Genomic DNA, 13,211 nt, shown 5'->3' on the forward strand with positions numbered 1-13,211 from the left:
AATCGTTCATTCTGGTGCTTTAGTGCTCGGAGCATTACTGAAGTATTTGTGAAAGAAAGTTATATCGCCTTTGCGCGTGGTTACCCCGACGTCCGTGTTTGTGTCTTCCACCTGGGCGAACACCGGTTTCGGCACCGTCCTCGCCAAAACGGCATGCCCACGTCTTTTCTAGAAGAAACAAACCATAATTCTTTTTGTCTTTTAATACTGTCTTATCCTCCATTAGGAGAAAGATCGTAATAAATTCCATGATCATGATCGTGAGTCGATGTTGTGTCACTGCACTCTTGAATGTCTCTCATGGTGAGGAGAGCGATCATGATACCGCCTCCTACTACGCCACTGTGAGGGATGCCTTTCTCTAATGAAAAAGCCGGACCACGATCATCTCAATTATACCCCTCGCGTGAGCTTGCAGTAGGTCATTATTACGATGACGATGACGGTGCGTCATGAAGCACAAACGGAGGGACGTACTTTTACTTAGAGCCTGGCGAACGTCTCGTTTTGTAATAATAATAACAAAAAGAATACGGCTGTCTGCTTTTTTGTGCGCAAAATCGGCCGCTCGTTTCTGCCTTGAAAAAGATTATCGGCTTCTGGGACGTCTCGTCGCCGATGACAGCTGCTTAGCCTACTTTAGTTACGTTTCCTAAACACATCAAGTTTGTATCCTCACAGTATTAATCCTCCTGGGTTCCGTTGGCGGTACATACGGCCTCGGAGATACCCTTTGCTATACATATGTGGGTGTCTTCTTGTAGGATTACAGGTATACTTTGCGGAGCCTCGTATTTCTCCGTTAGCAACCGTTTTGAGTTACCGTTTTGTTAGGTTGTGTCAGCTACAACGGGATTTCTTTAGGAGTTATGCATACAGTATGCTTCTTCTGTTAGCTGTGCCAGGCCTCCAGCGCCCCCCCCCCCCCTTTCTTCCTTCTTTTTGATGCGATGAAACCTAATGGAATCATTTTTTATACATTCATCGTGGAATTCACATACTGGAAGAAGCCTGGGAAAATTGCCGGATCCCAATTTTATTGTCAATAAATCTATCTCTGCGGTCTCTTTTGCAGGGCTCCGGCATCTCCGGTCTGGGAAATCGACAGCAGCAACAACGAGGGAAGTGAGTACACCACCCCCGAGGAAAACGCTTCCTCCAAGTAACCACTACTGCTGGATTCGCGCAGGTGTGACATGCCTGGGTTCTTACGACATCACTGGAGACGGCTTGTTGGATCTTCTCGTGGGGCGAAACGACGGCCAGATTGAAGTTTACTCTTTCAACGACCTCGACGAACCAGTGCTACGCTTTTCATACGTAAAGCACATACATTACTATACTATACTATACTATACTATACTATACTATACTATACTATACTATACTATACTATACTATACTATACTATACTATAAGGGACTGCAGTGACGGATTATCCTCTAGTATACAGGGTGATCAAAGTTATCTCTACAGTTTTTTTTTTTTTTAATAGGTGCTTAGATCTACGTGAAGACCACCTCTACAGCGAGGTTATGTGCCCAGGGGGTCACAGAATGAGGTGCTAACTATTGATGTCGGTGGCTTAATTAACTAAAATTGAATTATTGACTTTTTAGTGGCTGCAGTAAGCAGGCATGTCTGTATCGAAAAGTTGGGCACAATCGTGTTTTAGGGGCGAAGCTTCTCTTGCTCGGGCCCTGTGCCGTCCCTCGTTGCTGCTGTATACGGCACGGCACATTAATGATGATTGTGGCAGGATCCCCCTAGGGATTGGCCAACCAAAGATTGGCCGAAGAGGACAAAACGTTCAACGCGTTCGTTGCTACCCAACAAGGAGAAGAGGAAGAAGAAGAGGTTGTTGTTCGTCGCCTGCGAGCTCAAGACACGTACCGGGGGTACATGACACAAGATGCTCTGCAGAAGGCGACGGCCAAGGTGGCCAAAATGTCACACACCGAATTCGCCAACTTACCCATGGAGATTCTCAACGTCCAAAACAACCCCTACATAACCACCACAAACATCGACGTCGTCGACGGGCTTGCCAACGGAGCGATGGAAAGCTTGACGTGTCGAGTCTTTATATGATGTGCGGGGGAATGTTTCACGGTTTTACCGATAAGCATTTTTGCTTCGCCCCTCTCATCATCATTCACTTCATGGAGATGGAGGAATTTTTTACGCAGTTTTATTTGGCGGAATTCTTCTAGCGCATCCGTACTCCGAGATACCGAAGTGCGAAGTTAAATTGTTGCTCACATGATTACGCATGCAATACGGTGAGGACCTGGGCAAAGCTCCTCCCTTTTGTTCTGTATTTCAACAGCGGTTCCGAGTACTGCAGGTTGGGATGACGCCAGCCAAGAGTGAAAGGGTGCCGGTTATCACCATTTTCTATGCGTCCACCCCGCTGTCAAACTAAACGTCATACGCAGCTGGCACGTCACAAAAGGGAGGAGCTTCGCCCATGTCCTCACCGTCTTGCATGCGTAATCATGCGAACGGCAATTCAACTTCGCACTTCGATATCTCGGAGTACGGATGCGCTAAAAGAATTCCGCCAAATGAAACTGCGTAGAAACACGATTGCGCCCAACTTTTCGATACAGACAAGCCTGCTTACTGCAGCCACTAAAAATTAAATTATTCAATTTTAGTTAATTAATCTACCGAAATTAATAGTTACCACATCATTCTGTGCCCCCCTGGGCGCATAACCTCACTGTAGAAGTGGTCTTCACGTACATCTAAGCGCCTATTTTTAAAAAAGCCTGTTGACCCTGTATAGTAGTGCGGAACTCTGTAACTCGCTGGACATATTTAATAGCACTTTCCTCTAAAATAACAAAAATCTCGTAAGGAAGGAAATATGAACTCTATAATCTAAATAAAGTGTGCCAAAAACCAGCGGCATAAAAAATGACAGCGTGCTTGCGATATCCGACGACAGCTTCAATGGCGGTGACGCCACAACAGTAGACGTTCTGGTGCGAAATTCCCTTGGTTTCCCCGCTTTGAGTAGGCACATAAGGTAGTTATAGTAAACTTATAATAAGTGCATTCTACTCACGCATCATTCGCATGGCAAAAACCACGAGGTAATCCGTTCTTGCTTCATTACCTTTTTGCGCAGAATTGCGGCGAAAGCGTTACCTCGGTGCAAGGCGGGGTTGTCGGGAACGCGCGCTACGATGAAGTCTTGGTCACGACATACAGCGGTGAGCTGTTCGAAATATTCCTTATATTTTGCGAACAGCGGTGTGTGAGTAATTTTTTATGCCAATTTCTCTTTTCTCTTTTTGTCCCTTAGGCTGGGTATTCGGTCTTTCCGCAGAACACGCAGAGAAAAGGCTTGACCCAAACTACCTCCTCATCTCTCCCGAGTCGGCGCAGAAGATACTAAAGTTAAAGTAGGTGTCATGCAAACGACCGTTACGCGAGTTCCTCGTAACCCTAATAACTACAATAGCGAAGATAAAAAAAAAACACTGAGGAATGTTTACCTTGAGGTTGGCTTTGACTCAATGACGCCTGTGATGAGGTGAAGGCAACCAAAGAAGCACGCGTAAGGCAATATGTGAGTGTGCGTGCGCGTGCGAGTGCGCATGCGGGCGCGCGTGCTTTCTTGTGGCGCTGCACCTCCGACGATGGTAAATTGGGCCTCACATTAAAAAAAAAAAAATCCCGAGCCACCTCCACTGACGTGAAACCGGGGGAGGGGCGACGCATGCAGTGCATACGTGTATTCTTGGCGCGTTGGCGCTTTTGCCGGCAGGGATGAAATTGTTGGAAGGTAGAGTATGCAGCTTTGCTGTAAAAGTCTCTTGTCTATGAAGCACGAAGTGCTCCAGCGCGAGGCGTAAACGAGTGTCCCGGTGTTTTCCTTTTTTTTTTAGTACGCGTTGCGTCCTAGAGCGAGGCGTAAACCAGTTTCCAGGTGTTTTTTTTAGTACGCATTATAATGTGCTCCCGCGCGAGGCATAAGCGAGTGCCCCAGTGTTTTTTTTTAAGTACGAGTTAGGTTCTAATCGACCAGATTTAGAGGAAATCCCCAAGGTGGAGTAATTTTCTGTGAAGGAAAGTTTGACATCCACCTAAATGCAGCCATACGGCTACAAAGGAAAGCTATGCAGCTTTCTCAGAAACCTCGCAGTTGAAGAAAAAAAAAATCCTGGACCAGGACGAATTTTTCTTCAACTGCGAGGTTTCTGAGAAAGCTGTATAGCTTTCCTTTGTAGCCGTATGGCTGCATTTAGGTGGATGTCAAACTTTCCTTCACAGAGTTAGGTTCTAGAGCGAGGCGTAAGCGAATTTCTCGGTGTTTTAGTACCGTCACTACATGAGACGACGATTTCGACGACTACAGGAGACGCCAACAGGCACAGCCCCTAAAATGCTTCGCCCCTAAAAATATCTGACGTCGTTGGTCCCCCTAGACTCAATTCGAAACAAGGACGCACGAGATGCGAGGCTCATTTTTATGGCTTCTGTCAAGGGCCCTCGTTTACCATGAGGAGTTTACCAAAAGGAAAAAGAACATCCCGTATATCAAAGTTCGGCTGGAGATTAACAGGGCACACGTTCCCTTTCAGTAGAAGTATTTAAGAATGGCCGCCGTACGGGAGAAACGGCAAGCGTCAATGCCATGTTCTATGCAAACGCGTGTCTCGTCTCCGTACTGGTTACTGCATAGTCTTAACTACAGTCATCAAATAAGCTCGTGACTTCAGATTGCCAGAACGTAAAATGGAGCTTTACATGCGTCTCTAACTTCCTTCATATGGTGCCTCACACGTCAGTGGACCAGCTGACGATCGACCTCTCTCCCTTCAACGCTCGACCTCTCATCCCTCCACGTCCCTCCGCCTACCGCTGCCCTTCTGTCGCACCCCCGTTCTGTCGTAAATGTCCTAAACTAAAGCAGGCGTCGTGTGTGCGTGGTATGGGGTGCCAGCACGTTGTCGCGATGGCCATGTAGGTGTAAAGGTGTGACGTCTCCGTGTCGTTTCTGCTGGGTAGTGAGGCGGCTCCCGTTCCACCATCTTTTTTGCGCAGGGAGGAGGTCGAGGAGCTGGAGCAGAAGGTGGCGCGGGAGCGGGAGTACTACCAGCTGGCCACGTACTCGGAGAAGGGCGCCGTGTCTGCCGTGCCCTTCTTTGCGGTCGAGGACTCGTTCGTGCTGCACCACCAGGACGCCTCGTACACGCTCGCCATCCAGCTGCAGACCCCCATCGACGTCGTCGTTCTGCAGGTGACGCCGCCGGCGTTAGCGACGATGTCAGTGCGCCCGCGATAGCGCTGCATGCACCCGCCGCGATGACTCGGTGGCTAAGGCGTTGTGCTGCTGAGACCAAGGACGCGGGTTCGATTCTCGGCAGCGTAGGCCGCTCTTCAGATGGAGGCGAAAAGCGAAAACACCCGTGTGTCCAGATTTCGGCTCACGTTAAATACCCCTAGGTGGTCAAAATTAATCCGGAGCCCTCCACTACGGCGTGCCTCATAGTTAAGGAGTAGCTTCGGCGCGTTAGCCGCCCCGCAGTCAAACAACGCGGCATGCAGTTCACACGCCAATGTGTAGCGGGGAACAGCAACTATGAGGTTAGTACATTTTCGTTAGAGAAAAGGCAAACATTCAATATGCAGCTGTCATAACTTGCTTTAAATATTATTAGGTGCAGAGTACCTTAGGACCACACATTGTCCGTCCGCGTCCATCCTTGCGCACACCACCATCAAGCGAAAATCAAGCGAAATTCGATTTGAGCCGTGAGTTGCTGTTTCATTTAGGGTATAATCAAGGTGCAACTCACGGCTCACATCGAATGACAATCGGGGCGCAACTTGGATGTCGTTTAGAGTCCCCGTACTCCGCACCCTCGCCATCATCCACGGAGGGGAGACGCTGCCATTTTTATCTTGGGTTTCTGTGAGTTCGCAAGTAACGTGAATGCCTTCTTTGTGATGTACTGGACACTGCACGTGAACAGATATTTCGTATTCATGCGTCAGAACGGTCAACCAACGGCCCAAACGGTCAACTAACGACCCGAAATGATCAACTAATGGGTTCAATATACCTAACCCTAAAAGAAACAACTTTGGCAGGCTATATCCCGTGTTGCAGAGGTTCTGCTTGTGGGTATATATAGCAATAGAATAAACCAGGCTAAAATTGCGCAGGTGCCGGTTCTTTTTTTAAATGTTTATTTAACTTGAAAAAAATTCCTTTTTTTTTTTCACTCAGGTTGTCTATTTACGGCACGTTTGTGTATGTAGATCAATATTTTTGGTACAGTTTTGTTCCCTTCACGTCAGTTGCAGTTCTTGTTTTGTACGTTCAGTGGTGTGGCCCGTTTTACGTCGGTGTCGGATAATTTTCATGAATGTTTTTTGGCCTTAGCGTGATTTTACCCGGGGTTAGGTGGGCGTTGGTTCAGAAGTTTTTGAAAGTTGGGTGGTTTTATCCCTTTTAAATCGGTTTCAGCTGTCCCGTTGTTACCTGAGCAAAGGCTAGCTGCGGTAAGCATATGTGCAAGTTCTTTCTGGGTGGCATTTTTTCTTTCGTTTAAAGTTGTTCCCTGCTATTATTTCACTTAACATGCTTCTTAGCTGCTTTAGGCACGTTTCTGCTGTCAAACGTGCCCCAAGCAGACGTGGGCCTCTACGGTATATAGAGTGTGAATACGCAACCGGGTTATCTACTGAATGGCTAGGGTGAATAAATTTTCTGCGGGTAGGCGCTCCTGAACCAAGCTAGCTCAAACTACAAATTTGCAAGGATGGTGACACTTTGTTGGGTGACACAATGTCCTTGTGGTAAACGGGCACGCCCCGACCTGACGGCCAAACAACCTGACTGATTTTACTGCGAAAACATTTGATGCAGGGGCTTATTGCTCGCGCCAGTGTGACCACTCAGCGCATCTGTTGAACATCAACACCCCCCCCCCCCCACACACACACACACACCTCCCATTCTGGCGTTCAGTTTTGCGGGGCACTCGTAACAATTCTTTACGAATTGCAACGGTCAACATAGGCCCTAAAGAACGTTGCATGGAAACGCAACGTTCCAATTTTTTTTTTTCCAAAATAATTTCCGACGGGAGACACATGAGGCATTTTTTTTTCTAAATGAGCCAGATCCGCCTAACGCGAATTTGAGAAACAAGTGTAAGTTTGTTGCCGAACCTAAATGCAGCGCCATCAAAACTATTAAATGATATATTTTACATGTCAGCTGGGGAAGGGGAAGCTCATGGCCACAAGTAATTAAAAACTATGCCATGAATTTGAGCAATATTGGGATGATAAGTTTGGATTCTGCTAATATTAAATGGAAACACTCAAGTAGATGCTGCATTCTTATGAAAACTTTATTTAAATTTACTTGCAAGCATTGTGCGATTGAGTTTTGGTGGAAACGTCATTAAAAATATGCTACAGGGCTTCAAGAACACCAGAATTATACATGGAGAGCAGGTGAGTCCTCTTGGCACCATTAGCTGTTCTTTTCGAATTCTTCCTTCGTATACCGTAATTACCCGATTCTAACGCGCCCCCGATTCTAACGCGCACGAAAAAACTTGCACCTCCGATTGTAACGCGCACGGAACTTTGTGAGCAAGAAAAACGAATGCGAGAGACACCGGCGATTTATTTCTCGAAGTAATCTCACTCATCTCACTCCTTGTCGCTCTCCGCTGACCACAACATCTCGTCCTTGGTGCCGTCAAGCGCGTTCGCGATGCCACACTTCTGAACGAACGTTCAACCATAGTTGATGGGATCGTGGCCCACGCCTCGCACGCCCATCCCGCGGGCTTCTCCAGAGGGGCACGCTTCAGCCGACCGCTCGTTTTGAACGCGTGAGAGCCGCTGCTGCCATTGCTGTTATCAAGCGCGCAAGTGGAACGATTTGACGATTTGTGTGAACGTCAATAGAAAAGCCTAGGCGCCTATGCTTTCTGCGTCCTAAAAATCGTTGCTAAAAGCTTTGGCGTCATTTTGAGATGGCGATGGCGATTGGTGGGACGAAATTCCGCTGTTTCGGCAGTTTCGGTTTCGTATCCGATTCTAACGCGCATGCGATTTTTCGACCTATTTTTCCGGAAAAAAAGTGCGCGTTAGAATCGGGTAAGTACGGTACTTATCTTGGGCACGCCTCAAGGCACTAACCAAGAAAGAAAGCTCTTCATTGCTTTGCCATGGATTTCCAAAACGCTTCACAAGAAGGCTGCTCATATCTTCTTCTTCACCTTCATGAAGTGGTTCGTACTCTCAGAACACGCCAAAGTAAAACACATCAAACCAATCGCCCTCCTACTTCAAGAAACCCTCACCACCCCTCAGCTGCCAGGATACAACGTCTTCATCAATCCTTCTATTCCACGCAACTCCCAAGTTCCTGGCCACGCAGCTATCCTGCTTGACTCCTCTGTCCCAGCTACTCAGTTGTCTTTGCCGCTTTCTTCCTCCCCCCTCTACGAAGTTGTCGCAATCATCGCCTATCCTCCCAGGGCCAAGAAGCTCATCCTGGTCTCCGCCTACTACAGACCCAGATATAAAACATGCTCAGATGCTTTCTCATGGCTCCAACATATCAGAAATGAATACCCTTCCACCCCCATTCTCATCGCAGGTGATTTTAACGCCCCCCACACTACCTGGGGCTATTCCACCAACTCCGGTAGGGCAAAATACCTCCTCGACTCTACCGAAGTGGCCAATGTTCATCTTATCAATGATACCACCTATTTTACTCGGATCGCCCTCCATCCCAATCATACCGATACCACCCCTGACTTAACATGGGCTTCCCCGGGCCTTGTGAAAACCTGGGCCCCCAACTCCACTACTTGGGGTAGTGATCACCTTCCTATACTCATAACTCTTAGAGGAAAACGCATACGAGACCGTCAGACTACTCGCATTCATTTGAACTGGGCCACTTTCCGAGAGAAGCTTCTACAATACGATCCCCCGTCCTCACTGGAGGAAATGACTGGCATAATTAGGAACTCGTACTTTGCCTCAAAAGAGACCATAACTTGCGACGAAACTTCCCCTCCTTTTGACAACCACTTGGCCAACTTATGGAAGCGCATGGAGTACCTCACGCAACTCTATCGTACTTCCGGCAAAAGACATTCCCTTCTATGTCGCATACGTGACCAATACAGAACGATCACGGCTTACCAAAAACAACTGGCCGCCGACAACTGGGCGGCATTATGCAACGACCTCGGCAGACTCCCTGGACTCAGTTCTTTGTGGAAACTTCATCGCAGCCTTGGTGAAAAAAAACGCAGCCGCACACCAATAGTGGCAACTCTAATGCTCACCAGCAAAAACTACTCCCTAACTGAAGAAACTCTCCTTCGCAGCTTCTTTCCTCACGCTTCACTTACTCCTCCGCAACCTTTACCAAATATTACTATACACGACCCAGTGCCTGAATTTGAAAGCCCATTCTCGTTTGCTGAACTCACTACAGCGCTCCGTCAAGGAAGGGCCAAATCCGCCCCTGGCCACGATGGAATTCAATGGATTCACCTACGAAATCTACCTGAACCAGCCCAGCTGCACCTCCTCGAACAGCTCAATCACTCGTGGGAAACCGGACTCGTCCCCAACCACCTGAAACTGTCGCTTATATTTCCAATACCGAAACCAAACAAGAAGCAACAAACCCCCGACGACTTCTCGCACCTCCGACCGATATCCCTTACTCCCGTTATCTGCAAACTAATAGAACGGCTCATCCATAACCGAATCGCCCACTATCTTGAATTCGTAAGGCCCTATTTTCACCCCTCACAAACAGGTTTTCGCCCTAATCTCAGCACCGCTGACAGCCTCTGGCTCCTCAGACGGGTGATTAACCGGAAATACTCCGGACAACCCCCCGACTACCTTCTCGCACTAGACTTACAGAAAGCCTTCGACTGCGTTAGCCAACAAGCGATCCTTGAAGAACTTGCTGAGGCATTTCCCAGCCAGAAAGCTCAAACCTGGATCCGAAACTTCCTTGAAGCTCGCCCCATTCAATTACACGGAACCTACCCCGGCTGGTCTCCCCGAGTCTTTTACCTTGATAGGGGTGTACCACAAGGCTCCATACTTGGCCCAACTCTTTTTAACTTAGCCATGACCAGAATAGCAAGACGGATCACCACTGAGTCCACAGCGCGCTTTACTATCTACGCCGACGATATTACTATATGGACCGAATCAGCCCAATACCCAAATCAAGACGCCATGATTACCGACCTCCAGTGCGCAGTGACGGGACTCGAAAAGGTCCTCCCCGACCTTGGTCTGTCCCTCGCACCTCACAAAACAGAATTCCTCGCCATCTTCGGCCGTCAACCCCCCACCGATTACGTGCCACCTCAAGTCAGTGTCGCCTCCATTTCTGTGTCAGCCAGACTGGAACCAATTAAACTCCTCGGAGTCTACATTAGAACCAGAAACAGCCCCACAATATGGCTTAATCGCCTTAAGCAGAAATGGAACTTCGTGCAGCACACCCTCCGACGGCTCTCAAACAAACATGGGGGAGCCAAACAAAAGGCTATCACCACCCTCGGCAGAGCAGTAGCGGTGGGCATTCTTTCGTACGGAGGGACACATTATGACCTCAACTGTACCCAACGACGCACGCTACAAGTTCTTCACAATTCCACCCTACGCACCATCACTGGCCTCCCACGTCATACAAAAATTGCAAACCTCCAACAAGCAGCGACCCTCCCACCAATCGACCGCATCATTCAGGAACAAACGGATCAATACAATTTTAAACGACAACTCACCCACCAAGGCGTGCTCCTCACCGCGTGGGATCAACGAAGCAATATTCCCTTACCTAATTTTCCAGCCCCAATACCCCCATGGCAGCGGCCCCACTTCACTCAATCCGTCACCTCTCAACCCGTCGCACGCAGGAAGCCCGAGCTTCGACAGCAACGCTGCCGACGTCTTGCCTCAATTAAACGACCGGGTGAAACTGACGTCTACACCGACGCTAGCCACATAAACCCACACGTCGGCACAGCATGGATCAGCCCGGACAATTTATCCATCATGGGAGCCCAATATCACCGTATTCCCAATATTACTTCAACGGACGCGGAGCTCATCGCTATCCACGATTCTCTCGACTACTTTATGTACGATTACCATCTCCCCATTCCCCCCAACCTTCGCATCCTAACAGACTCATATGAAGCTCCCCAAGAACTTTGTCATCCCATGTCCACCCACCCTTCTGTCCACCACATTATTCATCAAATCACTGCCAGAGCTTGTACGCGGTGGCTATTTAGTTAAGCACTGAAATGGTAAATATGGGGGTGAAAAAATAAAAATAATATATAACCAGAGTTATTTCGTAGGAACGGGAAGACAAAATGAAATCATTGTTTCACATCTCTGTTTCATTTCGTTCACTTCTTCCGTTCACTTCGTCGTCCACATCTGGGAACAGATACTGCGCCGATTTCCTAGTTGCCGTCTGAATACATAATAAGCCAGGTCCGAAACGCAAAAAAAAAAAAACCTTCCGAAAACACCCACGAAACAGTCTGAAGACTCAAGCCAAAATCAGTTTTGGTTTCTGGATCTGGCTCATTTCGAAAAAAAAAAAAGTACGCCTCACATGAGCTCCACAGAACTACTACGCAACGGGCACCCGCACAAGGCGACACAATAGCCCCAACTAAAAGAGTCCTTTCAAAGTACTTGATAAAGTACAAAAAGGTGGCTAAGGGCGGGAATACAGCTCAGTCACCGGGCAATGATTACCGTCGTTGGCTTTGCAGCTTTTTTCTGTTGTTGCTTTTTTTTTGCGCAGTCCATGTTTGTGAGAACCTTCGAGTGTTTCAGTTGAGCTGTCCGTCATGCCTACTGATCGATGCTGCTTTCTGGTCTCGCAGTCTAACGTGCCGGTCGACCTCCTGGACAGCCACAAAAACTCGGCCGTTGTCAGTTACACGTCGTGCGATTCCCAGGTAAGCATACGCGCACGCGAGAGATGTTACAACAATGACAATCTGAGTGGATTTGGGTGTTTACTGCCGAATTTTCTTTCACCGTGAGACAGGCGTCAGGAAAGAGCGTAATTCGCTAATGACAATTTCTCTAATCAAAGCTGCTACTCATCGATTCGCTCGTTGGAGCCCTTGGACACGGACGCAATCTTCAGCTCATTGGGCACAAATCACGGGGATTAAATGCATGGAAAGGTAATTCTAGAGGTCCGCTAATATTTTATTATCTGATATATTTGATAAGGTCACGGGCATTCTTTCAACGGCAGCGATAAGGTTACATCGAAAAAGTAGCAATTTTTGCAGAACCTTGATAATTTTATTACCTACCGGCAAACGCCTCTGCCAAATACGGTTTGCGTGCGAACCAATCTTCTAACAAGCAGTCACTACGCTTGAGCGCGCCAAACGAGACTAATTTCTTAACAGCCGCATTAACCCTGGCCTGCGTGATGGGCAATCGTTCCTGCTCAACGTCGACAGCCTGTGCTCTCTGACACTGCTCTGGGGGTTGAACGCGCGTCTGCGCAGGCCAGCGGCAACTACCTGCTGGCGACCTTCCGCTGCCAGGCGAACACGTCTCGCCTCGAGGTGAAGATCCGCACCATCGAGGGCCAGCAGGGCGTGCTTCGCGCCTACGTGACGCCCCACCTGCAGCCCAAGTGCTGCCGGCTGCGCGAGTTCCAGATTCGGCCGCTCTCGCTGCACCGACGCACACACACCCTCAGCGAGGAGGACAGGTAGGATGGTGTCCGTCGTCATTTTTTCGACACCTGCACACGTCGGTGAGACTAACGATGCATGCTGACCAAGGTGCATGTGCAGAATGACATAGGGCCCGTCTCTCTCTATCTCTTTTTCTCTCTCTCTCCCTCCCTCCTTCCCTCTGTTTCTCTCCCTCTATCTCTATCTCTTCTTGTGTTTGTCTCTCTCCCTCCCTCTGTCTCTCTGTCTATCTCTCTCCCTCCCTCCCTCCCTCTGTTTCCCTCCCTCTATCTCTATCTCTTTCTGTCGCTCTCTCTCTGTCACTCTCCCTCCCTCTGTCTCTCTCTCTGTCCCTCTCTCTAGCTCCCTCCACTCTCTCTCTGTCTCTCTCTCTATCTCTTACTCTGTCTCCCTCTATCTCCCTCTCTCTCTTTCTCACTCTCTCTCGCT

General features: G+C 48.5%; 1 protein-coding gene across 2 annotated transcripts in view; it reads left to right on the top strand.

Annotated features, from left to right (window-relative positions):
• The window catches only part of LOC144173302 (BBSome complex member BBS7-like), a 48,071-nt gene that overhangs the window by 26,451 nt on the left and 8,409 nt on the right, over positions 1 to 13,211 (top strand). For both annotated transcript variants that reach the window (XM_077701783.1, XM_077701782.1), the window contains 7 exons: positions 1,076 to 1,125; positions 1,190 to 1,320; positions 3,137 to 3,221; positions 3,314 to 3,413; positions 5,059 to 5,254; positions 11,943 to 12,017; positions 12,588 to 12,796. In XM_077701783.1, the coding sequence (XP_077557909.1) occupies positions 1,076 to 1,125; positions 1,190 to 1,320; positions 3,137 to 3,221; positions 3,314 to 3,413; positions 5,059 to 5,254; positions 11,943 to 12,017; positions 12,588 to 12,796 (846 nt within the window). The remainder of the gene's footprint in view (positions 1 to 1,075; positions 1,126 to 1,189; positions 1,321 to 3,136; positions 3,222 to 3,313; positions 3,414 to 5,058; positions 5,255 to 11,942; positions 12,018 to 12,587; positions 12,797 to 13,211) is intronic.

Source organism: Haemaphysalis longicornis, unplaced genomic scaffold, assembly GCF_048455015.1.
Source record: "Haemaphysalis longicornis isolate Haplotype H1 unplaced genomic scaffold, Haemaphysalis longicornis Haplotype H1 scaffold_3, whole genome shotgun sequence".
NCBI classification, from domain to species: domain Eukaryota; kingdom Metazoa; phylum Arthropoda; class Arachnida; order Ixodida; family Ixodidae; genus Haemaphysalis; species Haemaphysalis longicornis.